This window comes from Tursiops truncatus, chromosome 20 (assembly GCF_011762595.2).
Source record: "Tursiops truncatus isolate mTurTru1 chromosome 20, mTurTru1.mat.Y, whole genome shotgun sequence".
Classification (NCBI taxonomy): Eukaryota; Metazoa; Chordata; class Mammalia; order Artiodactyla; family Delphinidae; genus Tursiops; species Tursiops truncatus.
Genome location: NC_047053.1, coordinates 18,243,954 through 18,266,759, shown reverse-complemented (window position 1 = coordinate 18,266,759; position 22,806 = coordinate 18,243,954). Strand labels below are relative to the sequence as shown.

The following is a 22,806-nucleotide window of genomic DNA, read 5'->3' as shown; positions in this document are numbered from 1 at the left end:
ATGGGGGTCCACACAGCCCCTGGAAGCAGGCTGGGGGCCGTTTGAGCGGGGATTTCCAGTGTCCAGAGTACCAGGAGCATGGTCTAGAAGGATCATGGTCATTCTCCCTTGGCTCGAACTCCTAGCCCTGTGAGGAAGAGACAGGACCAGAGCAGGACCAACTAAAGCCTGGGGCCCGGGTAACCAGTCTCAGGTCAGTACTGGTCATAAGTACCGAAGGATGCAGACCAGGTCCCAGGCACTTAATGTAGGCTCTGCAATCTTGTAGCCCCTAGGCCACATCCAGCCCACAGAGGTATTGTTTTGGCTTACAGTTTTTAAAAACTCAAATTAGTTGCCAACATTTTAAAAAATCAGGAATTTTACTTATACCTCTAGATTTCTAGCTTCTTTGGAAAATGCATAAGCTCTCTCAAAATGCAGCCCATATTCCGTTGGGTGCAACCGTCAGTAAGAGAGGGGTGGCTGAATTTCCAGGCCTGTTTTTCCGGCCTACCCCCTTTCCTGCTGGGTGCAACATACACTGTATGCTCATACCCTCACACTTCGCGTTCGTTTAAGGGCCTGGCCCTGTGGGAGCTGAGGTTACCCACCATTGGCACTCAGGGACGAGAAGGTTGAGCAATGATTTTATTACCCCCCAAAGGGCTTTCATGGAGAAGTTACAATCCGTGTAAGGAAAATGGGCTGACGGCAAGGCAGCAAACATCAGAATGGGTGACTGGGGACAGTAGGTCTCCATGTCTTGGGGATACTGTGAGAAGAATGGAGTGCTATTTTTGTCTTGGGTGGTTTAGACACCTGTGACTCTGTGGGAGAGATATTAAAAAAAGCCTTAACCTTGGCGGGGGGTTGTAAGTGGAAAAGACTTACCAACACAAACAAAAACAACCAAAGGGAAGAAAAATCTCAGCTGCTGCCTGGAGCTGACAGTGCAAATGCCCCAATTAACCACCCACTACCCAGCTGTAGGGAGGACAGGGTGGCACTAAGGTTGAGCCAGTGCCTTTCCTAGTCAGCTGTGTCCCATCATTCTAGTAACTCCTGCCATCCCAATGCCCCTTGAAGTCCCCCCAGATTGACCTGAAAAGAACTTGTGAGTACTCAGTGTTCTTACTTGCGAGCAATAGAAATTGGTTGCTTGTCCCACGTGGAAAGGGATCTTGTTGAAAGCACCTGGGGTGTTCACAGAATCAGCAGGAGACTGAAGACCTGGATTAGGACATGGGCAGGCACCACAGGGGCTCCAAGGGCTGGGTGCCACTGCCCTGAAACGATTGTGACCCGCCCTTCAGCTTTACCTTCATTCCGGATTCAAAGTCCTGGGTAGGACCTCGGCTTGCGCCGTAGGGGGTGAGGCACAGGCAGTATCCTGCCTTCCAATATCTCTGCATGCAAGGGAGTCCCCCCAACAAAAGATAAGAGGGAGGGTTGCCAGGCTGCTCCCCACAATTCCAATACTCCTAAATACGGCCTCTCCCCACTTAATCTGAACATCAAATGGTGTAGCAAGAGTTCCCAAATCAAGGACTGAACTCAATGGGTAGCAAGGAGAAGCCAGCAGGTGGGCAGTGGGGCTGACCGTGGTGAGGCTTGGTTCCTGGCCCGTGGGTGCAAGCTCGTGCTCCACCCAGGCAAGGAGTGAACGTTTATTGAGCACCAACTATGTACCAGACACTGTTTAGGCATCCTACATACTTTATCTCATTGATCCTCGCACCAACCCTGAATAGATGGTATGATTATGTTTGCAAGGAAGGAAATAGACTCGGAGGGGTAAGGCGACTTCCCCAAGCTCTTTCAGCTTGTAAGTGGTAGAGCAGGAATGGAACTCAGGACTCCCTGGCATCAAAGCCCAGACCACTCAAACCAGGAAACTACCAGCTCTTCCAGTGACCTGGGTATCAGAACACAGCAGGTTGCCGTGGCCCCAGCAACAGCTACAGTAGCTAGAGCCGCTCTATCCCAACTCTGTGTGCACCCCATCCTCAAAAATACACTTCTGGTCCTGGAAGCGAGCCTGTCCCATTGTGATACCCTTTCACTTTGTTTTGTCTTTTCCTTCTGATGCCAGCTGCAGAGTTGTATCTGTGTCATTTGATCTTCCTGGGTGATTCCTTTTGCAGCACCTAATGCTGTGTTATGTCCTAGTAATAACAGATGGGGACAGTGCTCCTTGGCAGGCTGGATGCCAGGCACCTAAGACGCTCGTGCTCATCCACTCAGGGCAGCTGAGCATCCCCTGAAAGGCAGCTCCGAAGACCCAGGTGGGAAAGGAGTGAGGTAGACAGATATCGATCACCTACCTTCCCCCCAGCCCCCAACCCGTAGCTCTTGGCAGCAGCCCCTTCCTTCCAGACAGGCAGGACCAAAACCCCCTCCTGCCCCAGCAAGAAAAGCATCTCACGTGGCCTGTAATCCTCACTAAACCCTCCCGACCCATCTCCAGGCCATCAGAGGGACAGCAGAACGGCATCCTTCACCCTCGCCAGGTAGGCGGTTAAGAGCGGGAGCTGAGCCAGGGAAACTGCGGTCTGAGGTCTGCCTCCTCTGCTTGGAAGCTGTGTGACCTTGGACAGTTTCCTCCAAGTGTCCCCATCTGGAGAATGGGCGTGACAGCAAAACCTACGGCCTCCAGTTGTTTTGAGGATTAAATGAGATGATGCATTTAAAATGCTCATCACAGAGAAAGTCGAATGGTGGCTACCAGGGGCTGGAGGGAGAAAGGAATGGGAAGTTGTTGTTTAATGGGTACAGAGTTTCCATTTGGGAAGATGAAACGTGCTGGAGAGGAGTAGTGCTAACGGTTGCCCAACAGTGACAGTGTGCTTAATGCCGCTACCATACACTTAAAAAGGGTTAAAGTGGTCAAGTTTATGTCATGTATATTGTATCACAGTTTTTTAAAAAAGTGTTCATCACAGTATGACATACAAAAAAATGGGGCCTCTTTGACATTCCTCAAACGTGCCCAGCTCACCCTACATCCTGGCTGGGCTTTGCTCAAAAGTCAGGGCACAGGTTGCCATCAGGAGGGCAGGATCCACGCTTCGTTTCCGTCTCTCGATCTACGTGCTGGTTAAATAGGTCTTTAAAATTCCCTATATTCCTGGACTCCTTGCTGCTGTTGTTCCCATGGCTCCCTCCCTCCCTTTGGTCAGGTGGCTGCTCGAGAGTCACCTCTACCGAGAAGTCTTCCCTGATGCCCCCATCTGAAGGAGCATCTCCCATTGTCCACACTCCCCTGGCCTGATGTGGTTTTTTGAATGGCACTTTTGCTAGTGGACAGTGCACTAAATATTTGTTTATTGTTTCTCCCCTTTCAGAATGTAAGTTCCACGAGAGCAGGGACTTGACTGTCTTATACTTTACTCTGCTGACCTCCAGTTCCTAGAACAATGCCTGGCATTTAGTAGGTGCTCAATAAACACTTGTGGAAGGAATGAACATAAAGCTTAACTATTGTCACTGTCATTCTACAGTGGGGATAGGAACCCTAGACCCATTCCCAGCACTCGGAAGCCCCCTGGGGTGTGGCCGCCAGGGGGAGGTTTAAGGCAGGAGGGTTAAGCCCATGGGAAGCACTCAGAGAGGATAAGGCAGCAGGCACTGGAAAGAAAGGAACGTTGATCTGAATTTGAGTCGCAGTTTTAATCCCTGATTTGATTCAGAGTTAATACTTGTTTGAAGTGTTCCGGCCCTTTTATGGGCTAGTGAACAGCTTTCCAAGGAGACAGGCCAGCAGGGAGGGGTTTGTGTACACACACGTCAGGCCTCCTCTGAGCTATGGGCGTGGACAGACCACAGTGAAGCCAGTCTGCCTTGCAGGAGCAAAAGCCAGCAAACTCTCAGAAGGGCTGGGGCTGGCAGCAGCGGGGGAGCAGAACCAGAAAGCAGTGAGAAAGGAGAAGGCTGGAGGAGGGCAGGGCTGGGCCAGGACCCCCACTGGGAACAAAGGCCAGATTTGCATTTCCTCTACGTCAAGGCAACTGGACCGGTGGACACAGAGACCATTAATACAGATTCCCCCAAGGGACATTAGGGCATGTGCACGTGGGCAATGGAGCGGGGACTGGGTGGGGGGTTTCGGGGGGTGGGGGAGGAGCAAGGGAAATAATACTGTGTCAGTATAAGAAACACTTTCACGTACGTTACTTGACTTTTACCACAACTGGGTGCAGGGGGCATTCCCACCACTATTTTACGGATGTGGAAACAGACATGGGCAAGTGACTACCTGACTGCAAGTTCAGGGCAGACTCTTGCACCTACACCAGGCGGCCCCTAATTTCAAAGTCAGGATCAAGCTGGCGACTGTGAGATAAGAGATGGGGAAGAGGGTTAGAGGTGAGTCAGACAGTCTTCCTCCATCTCAATTTCTTGACCACCTTGGAAACCATCTTCCTCAACCTGCCCCACTCCACGGTTCATGCCTCAGCGACACATCCTCATTTCACCCCCTTGTGCCTGGACTTAAAACCGGATTGGCTAACCTCTTAAAGTGAAAGATAAACAGCAGGTCTTAGTGAAAGGTAATTAGACAGAATAATAAAAGTATCGATAACTTAGGTCATTGCACAGGGAGTTAGGTGTGCTACCTTGGCCCTCTTTGTATTTCCTGTGAATACAAAAACTAATTTGAAAAGATACAAGCACTCCTATGTTCATTGCAGCATTATTTATAATAGCCAAGATATGAGAACCACCTAAGTGTCCATCAGTGGATGAATGGATAAGGAAGATGTGGAATATATATACAATGGAATACTACTCAGCCATAAAAAAGATGAGATCTCGCCGCTTGCAACAACATGGATGGACCTAGAGGGTATTATGTTAAGGGAAGTAAGTCAGACAGAGAGAAATATCGTATGATTTCACTCATATGTGGAATACAAAAACCAACAACAAAAACATAAACAAAAGATAAAATAAACCAACCAGACAGAACAAACACATACATACAGAGAACAGAGTAGTGGTTATCAGAGGGGAAGAGGCAGGGGTGGGGGGAGGATGAAATGGTTAAAGAGGAGCAACTGTACGGTGATGGCTGGTGAGACACTGCAGTGTATACAGAAACAAACATATAATGTTGTACCTGTGAAACTGACACCATGTTATAAACCAATGTTAGCTCAATAGAAAATAAGTTTTAAAAATAATAGAGGGGTAATAAAATACTAGAGCAAGAGAGGAAGGCTGTGAAATCTGTCTTTAGACGTCTTTCCAAAAAAAAGCGTTTTGACAATTTTAAGTGTTTTTGCCAAGAGTACAGAACAGCTCCTAACTGAGGTGCAACAAATCCTTAGCCCAGAAGTCAAGCTGGTACCTGTGATGGGTGACGGGATTTGGGGAGAAACTGTGTTTCCCTCTAGACTAAGTCAGACCCCAGTGCTTGGGGAAGGAGAATCTCAGGGGAGTTTGAGTCATTAGGACCCTCTCAGCTCTTGAGTCAGCTGGGTTGACAATTCCCCAGGACAACCATGGGCTGGAAGAGGTTTGTGTCACTACCTGGCATTTGTCTAAACCCTAAGGGTTTAGGCATTCCCAAAGCCGTCCTAAGATGCTTGTTCTGGGTCCCCAGGACGGCAGAAACCTAGCAGGGAAGCCCATGTCTGGGCTTATAGCCCCCAGGCTGCCTTCAATGCCTCGATTGTCCACGTCTAGTTACCCACCTGGGCAGCAGCATCTCTACCTCCTTAGAGAGCGGAGGGCCAGTGGTCCAACTATGGAGAGAATCGGGGAGGGCTTGAGTGCCTCCCAAGTGGAGCAGAACGCCCCCTGATCACTGCATACAAGCTGGCTTTGGGGTCTGCTGACAATATAAAACCAAGAAGGTGCACTTCAAGGAGTGGTCACTGGGTGTCACCCCTGCTTCTTAGGCAAGAGCCCTCATGGGTTAGCTGACACGCAACCGTGCTGGAGAGAGACAATTCCTTCTCTGAGATTCAGTTTACAGGCCTGACATCTTCCGTGCCTTCTGTGAATCCCATGAGGTTCTTGCCCCTTTCTTCCCACTCCTCCCCGCCACATCCTGGCTGGCCTGGATTGGACGGTGCATGATGCAGTAGCTCCCTCGCTCCTCTCTCCTTAGTTCACTCTGCAGAACCCACACTGCATTCTGCAGCCAGGCACTGGAGCAGATACACGTGGTGCAGAAAGTTACACGGCAAGACTGGCTTTGCTTTCAATTCGTGACCACAGACCTTAAGCAGGTGCTCAGTCCTGGGGAGCCATTTGTCCACAGATGTCCAAGCTTCACACTCTTAGTCCGTTAGACAACAACTTCGTATCTTATCTGCAAGAGAAGATATGTCCCTCCTCCACTTTCACTTGTTTCACTCAAAAAAAAAAAAGTACTAATTTCCTCATTTTTTTCATACCAAATCTCTAAACTTCCCATATTTGTACACATTTTCTCCTCTTTCATTTCTACTCTGAATCCCATCCCCACCATCACCCTCTCAAGGTCCCTGGCCCTTTGCCTTTCTCTACGTTCTTCTGAATCTCCCTCTATGCTGGAGAATTCCATGAGCAAACAATGGCGTTCTAGTACCTATCATCTTCAAAATCTCTGTACCCAGTGACTCTCCGATTACCAGTCCAAGTCTCTGTTCCCTTTCAGTGCTAAATTTCTCCCTTTGTCTCAACACCATCAGAAAAGCTGTCTCCACTGACTAGCTCCCGTTCGCTCTTCAACCTGCTCAAATCTGGCTGGTACCCACCCTGCTCCAGTGGGCAGATTTCTCAATGTCACCATGATCCCCTCGTCACCAAGTGCAACAGACACGAGCATCTCCTTTTAACACTCTCCCCAGGACTGTGCACAGTGGACTGGACCCCTTTCTCCTCTCCTGGCTTCCACGACACTACCCTCTCCTGATTTCTCACATTTCCCGCCCTTTGTTTCCTTTGTCTTTTCTCCACTACCTGAATCTAAATATTAGAATTTCTTTGGTCTTGGTCCGAATTGTCTTCTCTTCTCCTTTTTATCCCATCTTCCTAGGTAATCACACCCGTTCCTGCTGATGTATATGTTGCTATTTTATGCTGATTCCCAAATTTGTATCTTTGGTCCTTCCTCCCTATTTGACATCTCCATTTGCATGTTTCACAGGTATTTAAGACTTAACCTGTCCGGAATGCAAATCTCAATTTACACCTCTCCCAAAACACCTGTCCTCCTTCCTAGAGCCTTGTTCATTTCTATAACCAGCCCCACTGTCCACCACACTGCTCAAGCCCTAAACTTAGGAACCATCACTTTTTCCTTCACTCCTCGTATCCATTCCATTAGCAACTTCTATTGATTTGATCTCAAATTCTATTTCAAATCTCCTCACTTCTTTTCATTGCTACCTACCGTCAAGCAGCCCACCATCATCCCTCCACTAAACTCATGCAAAACATTTCGAACAAATCTTCCCATTTCCACATTCTCCTGAATCTATTCTTCACACGGCAGCAACAGTGAAGGAAAGGTGCTGTATCTTATTCTGAGTATATATAAACATACATATGTAAAACTTTGAGGTATGCTTAAGATTTATACACCTTACTGTGTGGTAAACCTCAACTAAAAACAACAGAAACCTAAACAAGATGTCAATTCCCTAGTTAAAATCCTTCAGCAGCTTCACACTGCCCTTGGAATAACAAACCAACCCTGCGTGACTCGGGCTTCTTCTCCAACCTCATCTCCTAATGTACTTCTTTCTTGCTTACTAGAACCCAGCTGCCCTGACTTTCATTTAGTTTCTCTAACAAGCTGAAAGCTTTCCTGCTGGCCTCAGGACCTTTGCTTATGCTGTTCCCTCAGCCCCAAATCCTTCCCCCCTTCTTTTCCTTCATGTCACATACCCAGGCTTTCCCAGACCACAATGTCTAAAATATATCAGCCCAGACGCAAGAGGGAAGAGATATGGGAACATATGTATATGTATAACTGATTCACTTTGTTATAAAGCAGAAACTAACACACCATTGTAAAGCAATTATACTCCAATAAAGATGTAAAAAAATAAAATTAAAATAAAAATAAATAAAATATATCAGCCCATTTATTCTTTCTGCTCCTAAATTATTGTATTTTATACTACTATTATAATTGGTTTTTCCATGGTTGGGACCAGCTTTTACATGACTGACACTTATTACATACATGCTATTATGCTAGGTGCTATATAGATAAACAACGTCATGGGTGTTATACTCAAAGAGCAAACAGACCCCTTTTCCCTTTATTTTTTAGTTTCCATAAGTAAAGGTAGGGGTGCTTAAATTAAGAAAAGAAATCCTCAGTTCATATCAGTGCAGCATCCCCTACCTTGGGGCTGGAGTGGGGGGAGCGATGGTAAGTCCACAGTGTGACATGTTGAATTGTGCCCAAAAATACAATAGGTAAGCTCAAAACAGGGCAGATGCGCGCTTAAGAAAAAACGTTAAAAACCATAAGCAAGCATCACACACAAGAGAAAGTGCCTTTCCTTTATTTATTTATCTAGTTTCACAAATTAAGTCGGAGGCTAAAAATGCAAGACCCAGAGACCAGGTGTGTCACACCGAGACCACCACTGCAGCAGGTTCTTCTCAGATACTTCATCTTCCAGCTCAGTCCTCCAACGGACCCAATTTTGTTTGACAAGTGTAATCATTTCAACAACAGGGCCATTCAGATTCACTTCATTTATTCCCAAGCTCTTCCGAGAGCATCTCTGCTTGACTGCCTCAAGGATCTCTCTGCTGGTGACGGTTCTTCTGTGGTTGTAGAGGGACAGTCTAACCGCTTCCAGGCTAACCTGTTCCAGCCACCAATCCTCCAGAGCTCCCAGTGCATCCAAGATCCAGGAGCACCCACTGAAGTCTGGGTGGGTCTGGGACAGAAACAGCATAAGGGTGAGACAGAGAAGTGAAGGCTCCCATAGTCAGGAACGTATGGTCCAACCCAGTACCCGAGTACCCATGGCTTCTGTGGATTCATGTGTCCGTGGAAACGTACGACCCACCCAAAGGGACAACAGTAGAGATGTGATGAAGGAAACTAGGCCACTGTACCTGTCAGCTCTCTCTGAGGAAGAGGGAGGGAAGGGAATTTGTAGGTATGTGAGAAAGATAACCTTTGGATAATACAAACTAACTCTGGTCACTTCAACTTTTGCGCCATGGTTTTTCCTAATAGAAGCAGAGTTAACATCCGGCACCTTCTGAAGATGGAAAATATAGTTTTAGCTTCCAGTATACTTTCACACTCTATATTCATATTAGTGAGCATTTAACACTTTCTAATTTCCTGCCTTACTGCCTTGTGCCAACAGGATCTCCAGCCAAGCTGGGAATACTTGCTCTTCCTCAGGTGTGTCCCTATGTTTTCTGGTCCCCATGCCACTGTGTATCTGTCACCTCTACCTCCCATGCCTGCACCCAGCTCCACCTTTCAAATCCCATCCATCCTTTAAGGTTCTTCCCCAAGTGGCACCTCTGGCTTATCTGCATTCCACACAATCCCCCCACTGAGGACCAGAGCACTTTTTGTTCTCAGAGCCTGTGTCACACACTGCCTATGTCATTAGTGTCCTCGTCTGAAGTTAGAGAGGCAGCAGAAACAGTCCAAAGAACGCTGCCCTGAGAATCACCCCTCCTGGGCTCTAATCCTAACTAGCACGAGACATCATGTTAGCAAGTCATAGACCCACACTGGGCCTCAGTTTCTTGAAAGGAAAGGTTTGAGGTGGGATTCTAAACATTCCTCGTGGTTTTCATAATTTACAGGTATTTGCTCAATGCGCCCCCCAACACACACACACACACACACACACACACACACACACACACACACACACACACACACAGCAGGACCGTGAGCCCCTCTACAACAGAGCCCTCATCGTTTTCATCTGAGCTCCCGCAGCAGGTCTGGCTGGCACTTAGGCACTCAATATGTTTATCCAACCGACCTCTGGTTTTATCCTCGCAGCGCCCTGAAAGGCTGACCCAAGGTCACGGACCTGACCCTTTGGAGGCTTGAAGAAGCAGGGCGGCCTGCTAGACCCACAAGGTTAAGGACAGGCCAAGGAAAAACTAATGCTCAGAAGAATTCTTAGTTCAAGTACTCCCACCGAAGGGCTTTCCAGCCAAATGTAGGATCTCCTGCAGGAGCTCACAACGGGGGGCTGATTTTGCCCTCCGAGGGACACTGGGCATTATTTGTGGACACTTTTGGTGGTCACACTGGGAGGGAGGGCGCTACTGGTATTTAGTGGGCAGAGGCCAGGGACTCTGCTCAACACCCCACAATGCACAGGACAGCGTCCCACGCAAAGAACTGCCCAGAGCCCGTTGTCAACAGTGCTTGTGGTTGAGAACCCTGTTCTGAATCACACACCTTCTCTCCTTCTCCTGTCATTCCTTAATCCCATTTTTCCTTCTTCTCCCAGAATAAACAACAGATTCCAAACGATACTACTGGAATACAGGGGGCTTCGGTACAATTACAGACATGAGCACTCAGCCTTGCTTCCTGGGCACGAAGAAATAAAATCCCATTAACATATGCACACTATTGTATATAAAATAGATAATCAACACGGACCTGCTGTAGAGCACAGGGAACTCTACTCAACACTCTGAAAAAGAATAGATACATGTATATGTATAACTGAATCACTCTGCTGTACACCTGATACTAACACAACACTGTAAATCAACTATACTCCAATATAAAATAAAAATTAAAAAAAAAAGAAGTAATATCCCAAATCAAGCCTTAACACATCTTTCAGAGAATCTCCTTCCTGTCTTCCCCATAGCTTCTCTTGAAGGGGAAGACTTTCCTGATTTTGTTTTCTACAATTTGTATGCCATGGGGTGAGCTGTTGGGTGGGCAGGAAAAAGGAATGAGTGCCTACCTACTGAAAGAAATTTCTAAGTATAATATAGATGACCATTTAATGAAAACCTGCTATTTGCAACTCTTCAAAGCGACAGAACAGACGAGGTGGTGAATCCCCTCTCTGCAGGAAAAGGGGAGGGCAATTAAGAATCACTTAACAGATTAGCTGTCAACAGATACAAGAAAGGGAGACACCAAGGGCTCAGGTGTTCAGAGTTGCTGCCAACAGAGAGAAAGGCAAGTAGGAGAAGATAGCAGCCATTCACAGATCCAGTTTATAGCAGCTGTTTTGCAACCAACTTTTCAGGAACTCAACGTGTGAGGAAGGACTCCTGCACCAGAAGTTGAAGTCAAGGTCACACCCAGGGCCACTAACATGATACCTGTCTTGGCCATTCTCAGTTTGCATAAAGAGAGTCCCAACTCACTTGCTTTAGGATTTTCCCCATGTAACTAAAATATGCCTCCTTCTTCTTCCTCCTCTTCTTCCCAGAGGTGGAGCTGGCCCACCCATCCTTCTCTTTGGCTGGGATATAAATTGTGGGCTTCTTCTTAGGGAACCGTAGGCCATGTAAGCAAATGAAGTGCATGTGGAAGACTTGTCTTTACACTTCTAGCTCAGAGCACTGGCCGTAGGCAAGGGCAGCGCTGAAGAGGTTTTATAGGGAGTGCTGGAAGACACTCTTTCCTAATAAAATCAGTCATTAGTGACTGCATTTGCAAGAGATGAAGGCTCTCAGAGTCCTCAAGAGATATTAGACATAGGGTCTAAAGCCAGCTTGTGTTACCCTCCCGAAGGAGCATGAGGTGGGAAACGCATGTGTTCTTTGGCTCTTATCCCAGGTGAAAGGGAGCATCCGTTTGATGTTAACAGCCATCCGTTTACCAGGTAATGCTCATTTCAGAAGTTATTCTTTGTATGTGCCTAACACCAGGTGTTCTTCTGACAATGGTTCTTAGCCATGAAAATTTCAATTCAAAAGGACCAGAAGTGGGATCCTGGAAGCTGTATTTTTCGAAAGCATCCCAGGTGAATCTAATGACCAGCCAGATTTGGGATTCATGGGTCTATAAGACCTTCCTAAAGCAACGACACCAGATTCGTGGCTGGGGTTGGAGAAGCTCCTCAGAGATGTGGTGCTTAGGCCCCATGAATTTCTATCTGCCTTGGGAGAGAAACGTCTCTCTTGAAAGGCAAGTGTGTGCCTGGTTATTCAAATGCAATTAGGAACTCAGGAGACAAAGCTTGGATGGGAAAGCCAGCAAGTCACTGTACCTTCAAGACTGAAGGTTGAGAAACTGTAGATAGAGAGGCCGTGAACTCCCTGCAATTAGTATATCAGCTCAGCTACAAGGACGTGACCAGCCTGACATGAACCAACAGATAAGAGGACACCAGAGAACCAGGGTTCAAAAGATAAAAAGGACCAGAATGGAACACTCTTTCCCCTCCCACCTGGTTATGAGCCGTATTGAAGTCCCAGTGGAGGGACTGGTGAATAAGGAAGTACTATCAGCTTACATTTATTGAGCCCTAACTATGTCCTGGACCCCATGCTAGGTGCTTAACATACTTTATCTCACTTAATTATCATAGCAATATTACGAGGTAAGATGTATGTACTTGAACTTTACAGAAGAGGAAACAGTCTCAGAGGGCTGACGTGACTTGCCTGATGTCACATCAGTGCATAAGTGTCAGAATCAGCCCCTGAGCCTTTGCTTCTAACCCCACACTCTACCACCTTCCAGACCTGAACACCAGAGCCCCATGACCCTTATAATTACCCATGTGTGCTCTGTGCAGTCGCTATGTGTATCATTCATTGATGGAGAACTTGGAATGTAACTTATCCATAGTGTAGGCTCAATTCTTCTGAATTAATCATTTGATCACCACCACGGAAGCTAAACTGAACCCTTCTGTGAAAGGAAAAAGTGATTCCCTCTTACCTGGTTGTCAAAACCACATCCCGCCCACCACTCCAACTCCTCCGCCCATTTCACCAGCTTCCTCTCATTATTTCTCCGTTTAAAACATAATCTATGCCTAGAGCATATATTGTATGATGAAGTGAATTGGACGTTTTAATGCAAAGAAGTAAATGAAAACGGGCAGGTATCATCAAGGCATTGTGGGATGGCGCTGTTCACTGGAACCGGGCAGTGGGAAGGGTCGGGCCAGGAGGGAACTGAATCAGTGCCATAATGTCAAGATGCTGGAGAGCATTTGGGGGAAGCGTGAGAAGAACAGATGTGGTGTTGCCATGGGAATGTAGCACAGAGGGCCTAGCCAGATGGCATTCTCTCGATGCAAAATATTCGGCGACTTTTGATCCCCTGCTAAGTGTAAGGTCCACGGTTATGCATGGAAATGGTGATAAATTACCAATAGGCATCACAAGACTCAGAGGAAAACGTGATCAGAAGACGCACCAACATCTATTAGAAATCTCAGTCTGCTGAAAAGGACATGAAATCAATGATTACCTGCTAATAATTTCCCTATCCTGAAGACAAAAGAAGAAATTACGCTAATAGGCATGCTAGCTCATATTCATTGAGTGCTTGCTACCTGCCTTGACTGATACGAAGCACCTTATAGACGTCATCTCATTTCATGGTTTTAACACTCAGAGATGGGTTTTATCATCTCTTTAACAAAGATGAGGAAACCGAGGCTTATCAAGATGACGTAAGATGTTCAAGGTCACACAGGTAGTAAGTTGCAGAACTAGGAATTGAGCTGCAATATGTCTGACATCAAAATTCCCATCAATATTTCTCTAAATTAGGCCCCCTGCCCACTGGCAGCAGAATCCCTTGGGCTGCTCATTAAAATGAAGACCCCCCCCAACCCCTAACCTACACCACCGGTACAGGTATCTAAAGTTTGGGTACCACTGTACTACCTCCGCCTCTTGAGTATGGGAAAAATGCTACTCTGAACTGAAGGGCTATTCTGTACAGAGGGGCTAAATAGATAGCAGTCAGACACAGAACTTAACGTTGAGAAGGCAGAGCTCAAAGAGATCAGAGAAAATAGTGTTAGGGTTCTATGGATAGAAACTCTAAAAGGCAGGTCAGCTCAAGAAAAACAGGAGGCCCTTCCTTAACTGGCTATGACCCCGGCTCCTCTCCTTGGTTACAATTCACTTCAGTCTGGTCCTCTCTTGGTGGAACAGAAGATGCAAAGGGCAAACCAGGTTCATACATATTATGAGTAACAGGGGCAGAGGATGGGAGTGTTGGGAGCTGGCTGACGTACAGGGCACGGAGTGAGTTTGTGCAGTGATTCAGGAGTAAGACGGAGCGAAAGGGTGTTGAGCCCGCTTTTGTGTGGAGACACCGGCATGGCATGGAGGAGGCCTAATGAGTCAAATGCCTGGTAGATCCAGGCATTGTATTCAATAGCATATGGTGGAGGGGATTCAGGCATTGGGTGGGATACTTGATCACATGGCCTCTGAGGTCTCCTGGGTTTTATGCATTCTACTTTTAAATCATTAAAAATTTTCCCTGTGTCATTTCTTTAGAGTTCAGGTTGTCAGAATTTGGATAGAAGTACTGCTCATCGTATTCTACCTCTAGGTAGTCTGAAGAATGAATCCAGTTGACTGGATAAAGTCAGAGGGTCACACTGTGCACTTTAACATCATCTTATTTCATGATCTTAACTCTAGGAGATGAATACAGCCGCAGCTCACCAGTTGAGAAGCTTCTCATGAATGGCAGGAGGAGATGGGGTCTAGGAGGCAGATTAGAAGATGTCACCTTGAGTATGATGTCACACTCTTCCTGCAATGTCAGTTCTCTGGATACTAATCAAATATTAATGGTGGATGTTATCTGTACTAACTACTTGCTATTCTGTCAGGTGGAGGGAAGAAAGGAATTGGACTTTTCCTGACCCCAGCAATATTTTCTCTAGCCTCTACTCCAAGCTTTTAGAAGAGAACAAGGGGAATGGGGAAAAGGAGGACATCAGCCTCCCACTTAGAAATGGGGTAGGGAGGTCCTGGGGTTACCCAGGGGAGATCTAGGCTGCTGCTCTCCCTTTTCTTTACTACACACACACACACACACACACACACACACACGCACCGTCTTACAAGTGAGTATTCATGTTGGATAGTGGAAGCAATCCACTACCCAAATCGGAAGTTGTAAGGTCTGGTCTCAGCTCTACCAACCTAGTCAAAGTCAGAAGCTCTTCCTGGGGCCCACTTTCCCCATCTGTAAAGGGGTACATATGTTTGATTACATGGCCATTAGGATTCCTTAGAATCCTGCTACTCAAGGTCTGGTCTACAGTCTGGCTGCAACAGCATCACTAGGGGATCCTGCTAAAATGCAGATTGCAATTCAGTGAGTTAAGATCTACTCAGGTGGGACCTGAGACTGCATTTCTAACAAGATCCCAAGTGATTCTTATACACCTTAAAATTTGAGACATCCTGCCTTAAGATGCAAGATTCAATCCATGAACTGATTGTGGATGTGTTTTCCCTCTCATGGGATCCTATCACACTCCCAAATTTTCTAGCTCTAGGACCCCTTCCAATGGCCAGAATAGCTTGAGTTATTGATTTTCTGGCATAGGGCACAGAGAAATGCCACATGCTCCCTGAAATATAACCCTACATCTACACATCCCCATTTACAAATAAATTAACTCACTAATTAATTCATCTACTCGATTCAAGAAGTATCTAAGGGGCATCAGGCACAGACTGAGGGCTGGAGATAAAAGGATGAGTAGGGCATGGCCTCTGTCCTAGCGAGTCGAGGGACTTGCCTGGACAGCCAACTCCAACTCAGTGCGATAAGCACTCTTCCCCTACCATCTGACCCTGTCTTTCCTGAGGCCTTAAACAATGTGGCTCCAGTGCCAGCTCCGGGGGACGTGCTCTTGGGACGGCCCTTTTCTGGTGACTCACGGGATACTGACAGTGATGGCTTGCTGAAGTTCTTCTCCATTCCCCAATGATTAGGACCTGTGGTGTGATCCCCCTCTTAGCTCAGGGGTTCTTTTATTTTAATGTATTTTTTCGCTGCACCTCGCAGCTTGCGGGATCTTAATTCCCAGACCAGGGATCAAATCTGGGCCACAGCAGTGAAAGCACCAAGTCCTAACCACTGGTCCACCAGGGAATTCCCAGGGGTTCTTTTGTTTTTTTTTTTTAACATCTTTTTTGGAGTATAGTTGCTTTACAATGGTGTGTTAGTTTCCGCCCAGGGGTTCTTAACTTGGGATCCACAGACAGGTCATTCTGGGCCTGGATCAGGGGAGTCCATGTGCAAACTGTTTTGCATGTGTGCTTAAGACATTTGTCCTGGGAGAGAAAGTTCCCGTGTTTTCATCAAGGGAAATGAAACCTAAGAATTGGAAACCAGTGTCCTGTTACTATCCACCTGCTGCCCTGAGACCCTGGCAGTTGCAGCCCCTTTCCTTCTCTTCTTCCTCCTCCACCTCCTCCCCCTCCTCAGCTGCTATCTCCCAACTTCCTCTGAGCTTAGGTTGATTATGTTAAAAGTAGCTCTGTCGGACTTCCCTGGTGGCGCAGTGGTTGGGAGTCCGCCTGCCTATACAGGGGACATGGGTTCGAGCCCCGGTCCGGGAGGATCCCACATGCCGCGGAGCGGCTGGGCCCGTGAGCCATGGCCGCTGAGCCTGCGCGTCCGGAGCCTGTGCTCCGCAACGGGAGAGGCCACAGCAGTGAGAGGCCCGCGTACCGCCAAAAAAAAAAAGTAGCTCTGTCTGTAGTATCAGCCATTTCAAAGAGCTAAGGGAAGATCCTTGTCCCCAACTCAGCATCGTCACAGGTAAGCACAGCTGAACCACAGGCACAGCGGGCAAGAAATTCCTAGAACCCGGAACCAGGTCTTGAGCAGTTGGTCCACCGTCCCTCTGTCTTTAATAGCTAGAGGTGAGAAGGTGAGCTTCTTAAGTCACTTTCTGTGCTTTCAGGCTACTTTATGACAGTGACCTCTGCTATGAAAATTCCCTTTCCTTTGTGCTGTGAGATGTCTAAAGAGTGAAAGGCAGGGGTGAAGGAGTTGGGGGTGGGTGGGGGGAGGGGTCCACAGGTGGGTAAGTCATCAGTGACACCAGGGAGACAACTGTTGGGTCTGTTTTTACTCTAAAAAATGTAGGCTTCAGAAACCATAGAGAACATATATGCTGTCTTTGATGTATCATTCTTAGTTCAAATCCAACCTTAGGCCTGAAAGAGGAGGATGTATGTTTTGGATAATATCTAAGGCAGAGGGTTCTATATCATTTCCATATGGTTGTGAGTGCATTATGAAGTTATTTTGCAACATAAATTCGCCTTTCTACTTCTGCTCTAGAATAATTGGGGCTTATACAATAAATTTATAAAATGCCCTTTGAATATGCCTTGTGACAATGTTCTTCCTGGCCTTCCTGCTTCTGTCTTGTGGGATTTAGGCTGAGCCATCTTCCCAGATACAACGCACCTGGTAAAGAGAGTGAGGATGGGGCAGCCCAGAAACATTCTGGGAAAGTAGAAGAATGGGAGCAAATATTTGCTGTGGAAAATTCAGAGTTGATTTTTTAGGGAGAACCCAGCACAGATCCTCTGCAGCTGGTGTCAACAGCAGACGGGTTTTTCGGACAACAGCTTTTGTTCAGTGTGAACATGTAGCATGCAGGCCTGGCCCCAAGAGAGAAGTGAACACAGCCCTGAGACCTGCCTGCAGGGGCAGGAGATGAGAATGAGATAAACGCTGCACAATGAACGGCTTTTAATGCAGAAAATCTACCAACAAGGGTGGATTTACAAACTCACATTACATAACGCATAGAGTCACAGATCATTCCCTATTCCTTCATCAAGCAAGCGTCTATTAAGAGTTTCACACGCTAAGCCCTGTGCTACTAGGGGCCAGAGCTACATCCAAGAACAGGACAGACACAGCTTCCAGTACTCATGGCCCTGACACTCTAATGTGATAGATGGACAATAGGTTTGTTAAAGTGCATTCAGCCTGTAACGAGGATGACACTTCCAGGGTGCTGTGGGGGCACAGAGCAGGGACTTAGCCAACTCTGACTTAGGAGATCATGGAAGCCTTCCTGGAGGAAGTGATGTTGAGGCTGAGAGCAGAGGGATGAGCAGAAATTAGCTAGGCCACAGGGATGAGAGGCAGGACAAGAGGGAAGAGAATTTCAGGCATGGAACAGGTTGTACTCTCTCTGGGGCATATTTGACAACTAAGGTAAACATGAAATTCTTTCATCTAAATTATAAAAACATATTTTAAATAGAAATTGTTGAAATTATGTTTGGTTTTAGAATTATTTTTGGTTTTAGTGTTTATAATCTCCTAGCATATGTATGACAACCAGAGTGAATAGATAGTCTGTACCAGAGCTTTCAAGGTGTGTGCTGGTTTTCCAGTTCTGGAATGTCTGCAAACTTCCAATGTGACTTTCATTTCTAAGTGTTACATGATTGCTTTCTCTCTCTCTTTTTTTTTTTCCTTTTAAGTATAGTAGATTTGTAATGTCGTATTAGTTTCAGGTGTACAGCAAAGTGATTCAGGTGCGTGTGTGTGTGTGTGTATTCTTTTTCAGATTTTCTTCCAAAATAGGAAAAAATTATTACAATGTGATTCTTAAAAATAAACCTTTTAAAATTTTAGAACAGTTTTAGATTATTTGATTTTTAACTTTATATTTTGAAATAATTTCAAACTTATAGAAAAGTTGCAAGAAGACTGGAAAAAAAAGGCTTCCATATATTCTTTATACACCAATAGTTAATATTTTCCTACAGCCCCACTGGACAGATTTGGGTTCAGCAAAAGAGCCTCATTGGTCTCAATGCCTGATTTTATACTAATTTGCACTTTAAATTGATTAACTACCCTTTGCATATGTTGTGTATATGTTTTACACATTGGGCTCCTGTACAAGACACTGATTAACACAGGAGTCTCCTTGCTTTGCCCATGTGAAAACCACAACTGCATCCCACCATAGATCCTACCCACTGGACAACTGCTTCTGCCCTAACAACCCAGGGGATATACCTACCTCCATCTTCCAATAATCGTTTCCAATGAGTGTGGTCCCTGGTTGCTCTAAATTGCACAGAATTTGAGATTTCTTCCTTTTCTTTTTGAAACTCAGTTTTATTGTATACTAAAACATACCAATGCAAACATTTTAGGAATGTACCATACTCTACGCAATCACCCACTTAGCCACTGACCCACCCACACAACTGACCCAAGCAAAGGATGGTCCTACCTTGGAAGGTATCTAAACCGGAGTTCTTATTCCACAAACGAGGACACTGAGATTCAGAGAGGTGTCTTCTGAAGAACAAGAGCTGCTAATGGTAGTCAGACTGCAACTCATCTCTGCCTGTGACAGAGACTGGGGTGGCTTTCTCATGGCGGACGTGCTCATGCAGGAGGTGATCAAGCTGTCTTACCCTCTCTCTTGGCCAGGGTGGGTTGTTGGAAGCTGAAGCAAACGTGAGCAAGGTCCTTAGGTCTGGCTTAACGCATCTCACAGTCAGCCATAGTTTAGGAGTCCAGCCATGTCTTTGGGGGCTTCTAGATTTCCTGGTAGGTTTTGAAATAGAAGATGGTCCTAATAGAAACACACGACTGAAGAGGTGCAGCTGCCTTAGAAAGCCATTTATAATAGATTTTCACTGAGAAAATGCAGTCTCGGTTCCAAAAGAATTTTCTAAGATCAACCAATGTATCTATAAATTGGAGACCACTTAAAACCCATTCTATTCCATTGAGCCATTGTGCATTTCATATGTACATGTGCAAGGCACTACACCAGACTCCTTGGTGTGTGTCAAGGGGGATATGGAGAAGTTCAGGACATGGTCCCATGCTCAAGAAGCCTACAGTTATCCCAGGGAGATGATACATAGATAGATGAAAAACTTAATAACAATATAAGGTAATGTTTGATGACATGCTCAGGTGAGTGGAAGAGAAAAATGGATCACGGAACACTGGAGAAGGAAAGCAGTGTGCCATGTGGCTAAACGCTGGGGCTCATAAGTCAAATGACCTGGATGAAATTCCAGCTTCCCCACTACTTAGGTAGCCGTGCGCAAGTTACTTAAGTTCTCTAAGGCCCTTATAAAAGCTCTGGGCACTTTTGGTACCCCCAACGTGTTAATTATTACTACTCTCAGTCTGAGCGTGAACCATCATTTTAAGGATGGAAAGGATGTGAGCAGAAGAGCAGGAGAGGGCTTCGCAGCAGGGTGACAGAATCGTAATGAATTATCCACGCGAGAAGCTCCACAAGACACTTTCGTAACTTTGTTGGCATATACCAAGCCCGGGCGGAGGCGGCAATCCTGGAAACTTGATTCCACCCACCTCCTACGTTCGCACGCCTCGGTACCGCCCCCCTGAGCTCCCAGCGCCTGTCCCCAGAGGGCGCTGCCACCCCTCCGCCTCCGCCCGGCCCGGAGCGCGCCCCCGCCGGCCGCCCCGCGCGTGCGCGCCGCCCAGGTGAGGAGGTGGTGGCCTTCGCCGCGGGGGCGGCTCCTCGGCCGGGGGGGCGGGGCGGGGCGGAGAGGCCGGGCCGGGGCGGGTGGGGCGGGCAGCCGCGGGGCCGGGGCCAGACAAGGCCAGAGGCGGGACCAACCGCCGCCGTCTCCGTCTCGTTGTCTCTTCCCCCACAGCGCCGGGCAGCCGCCGCGGGAAAAGCGGAAACTGCCGGGTGAGCCGCGCCGGACGAGAGCGCGCCGAGGAGCAGCGGGTCGGCCTCCGTCCCGCCGAGCCGCCGCGGCGCCCCCTTTCCCGCGCCCCGCCCCGGCCCCGCCCGAGCTCGCCGCGCGCCCCCGCCGCCCGAGCGCGCCCACCTGAACCCGTCCGCGCCCACCTGAGCCCGTGCGCCGGCGCCATGGCGGAGCAGGAGAGCCTGGAGTTCGGGAAGGCGGACTTCGTGCTGATGGACACCGTCTCTATGCCCGAGTTCATGGCCAACCTTCGGCTCAGGTGAGGGCGGAGCGGCCGTGCGCAATGCTGCGAGCCTGCGCTTTCCCGAGAGGGGGCGCCCTTGCGGTGCGGCCGGATTGGGGGTGTAGGGGGTGCACCGAGCGCGAGGGATGGAGTGCGGCCGGATTGGGGTGTCCGGGGTCCTCTGAGCTCGATGGTTGAGCTTTCCCGGGAGGGGACGCCCTGGGGTGCGGCCGCACTGGAGTGCAAGGGGCGTGCCGAGCTCCAGGACTGCGCCTTCTAGAGAGGGGGTGTCCTTGGGTGCTGTCCGGTCGGGGGAGGGGGGTGTCGGGGGGAGGCAGCGCTTGGGGCCAGGCAGCTAGTGCGCTGCCCCAGGTAAGTGCTGTGGGCGGGCCGGGTGACCTAATGGAAACAAGAGTAGAGGGAAATGAAAACTTTCGGGAGAGTCGTGGCGGCCGCAAGGCTCAGGGAAGACTGGAGGGTTGTTTTGGAGAGAGGCTAGGGTCTCATCGTGGTTTCACACTTGGTTCTTTTCTTTTTTCGCTTTCGTCTTCTTTTTTTAGTTTTTCCTGGCGTGGTTCCATCGCGTCATTCAGGACGCTATGGAGTGATCCCTGAGCTGTCTGTTCCGGGACACTGGCTATTTTTTAGTTACTCTCTGAACGTAATTAGACGCGTTTCCAGACATCGAAGAGACTGCTCTGCTCGCCAGTGCCAAGATAAACTGTCTGAATTTGACAAGGCATTCATGGTTTCAGTTTTTTCAAGGAGTTGTGGATGGAACCCTTGTGTTACTGACATCCTTGAGAATGTAGTCACAACTCAACGCCCCGAGATGGGCTTCCAGGACGAGTTTGTTTTAGAAAGACTTCTACATGGGATTATTTCACTCCTGATAGAGTAATATGTAAGCAGAGCTTTAAAGTAGTTTGACTTTTTTTTTTAAAGAAAACATTACAGTAAATGGAGTTTCAAAATAACTGAGTTGGGGAGGGAGGTGTTTCCTGGAAGTTCTGACTCCATTTCTTGTAGGTTTTAAATATCGCTCCATAAATTTAAAAGTGAAAATCTTAACCTCGGTTTGGGTGCCTAACTAATCCCACTTGTCAGTATGAATTCCCCTGTTAACTTTTCTTTTTTTTTTTACGCGGGCCTCTCACTGTTGTGGCCTCTCCCGTTGCGGAGCACAGGCTCCGGACGCGCAGGCTCAGCGGCTATGGCTCACGGGCCCAGCCGCTCCGCGGCATGTGGGATCCTCCCGGACCGGGGCACGAACCCGTGTCCCCTGCATCGGCAGGCGGACTCTCAACCACTGCGCCACCAGGGACCGGGGCACGAACCCGTGTCCCCTGCATCGGCAGGCGGACTCTCAACCACTGCGCCACCAGGGAAGCCCTCTCCTGTTAACTTTAAGAATTTTAAAAACTTTTTTAATCTTCAAAATTGCAGTCCCCATAGTCTGCATCTGCTCTTAGCCAGGCTTCATTATGTCCCAGAGTAAGGAGCAGAGGCACTGACCGGAGTTCTACACCCACCTACCACAAACGACTTTGAGCCAGTCCTTGCGTCTGAGTTTCCTAATTTGTAAAATAATGATCTCCAAGATTTTTCTGCCCTTACATTCTTTTTTTGCTTTCACATATCATTGGTTGCAAAGTCTTGTGAGGCTTGACTCTTCTTTTTTTTTTTTTTTTTTTGCGGTACTCGGGCCTCCCACTGCTGTGGCCTCTCCCGTTGCGGAGCACAGGCTCCGGACGCGCAGGCCCAGCGGCCACGGCTCACGGACCCAGCCGCTCCGCGGCATGCGGGATCCCCCCGGACCGGGGCACGAACCCGCGTCCCCCGCAGCGGCAGGCGGACTCTCAACCACTGCGCCACCAGGGAAGCCCGAGGCTTGACTCTTAAGAAAGATTATTAATGTGAGCCTAACTTAGCTCAGAAGA

The 22,806-nt window shown here is 47.8% G+C and overlaps 2 protein-coding genes across 9 annotated transcripts in view; one reads left to right on the top strand and one right to left on the bottom strand.

Moving 5' to 3' along the window:
• Nucleotides 1-8,481: 8,481 nt before the first annotated feature.
• LOC109548635 (histone H2A.N) lies at nt 8,482-20,903 on the bottom strand. 4 transcript variants are annotated; one of them, XM_073797757.1, is made up of 4 exons: nt 20,787-20,903; nt 19,173-19,391; nt 11,320-19,064; nt 8,482-8,876 (listed from the first exon to the last, which is right to left on the bottom strand). In XM_073797757.1, exons 3-4 carry the CDS (start codon nt 11,479-11,481, stop codon nt 8,529-8,531), a joined length of 510 nt encoding a protein of 169 aa, XP_073653858.1. In that variant the 5' UTR covers nt 11,482-19,064; nt 19,173-19,391; nt 20,787-20,903; the 3' UTR covers nt 8,482-8,528. The 4 variants fall into 4 exon arrangements, 1 of the variants encoding a protein (XP_073653858.1); XR_012328627.1 differs by lacking the exon at nt 8,482-8,876 and adding an exon at nt 10,412-10,519 and having other exon boundaries at nt 18,957-19,064; XR_002174788.3 differs by lacking the exon at nt 11,320-19,064 and having other exon boundaries at nt 8,739-8,876.
• The window catches only part of MYO1D (myosin ID), a 350,471-nt gene continuing 348,434 nt past the window's right edge, over nt 20,770-22,806 (top strand). For all 5 annotated transcript variants that reach the window (XM_019927106.3, XM_019927108.3, XM_019927107.3 and 2 more), the window contains exon 1: nt 20,770-20,902. In XM_019927106.3, the coding sequence (XP_019782665.1) occupies nt 20,808-20,902 (95 nt within the window). In that variant the 5' untranslated portion in view covers nt 20,770-20,807. The remainder of the gene's footprint in view (nt 20,903-22,806) is intronic.

What these genes read in the sequence shown, in the direction of transcription:
- LOC109548635 (XM_073797757.1), bottom strand. Translation starts at nt 11,481, where the DNA reads ATGCACTTCATTTGCTTACATGGCCTACGGTTCCCTAAGAAGAAGCCC. An exon ending in TGGGGAAAATCCTAAAGCAA is followed by an intron (nt 8,877 to 11,319) that starts GTGAGTTGGGAC and finishes TTTCTGTCCCAG; the next exon opens with ACCCACCCAGACTTCAGTGG.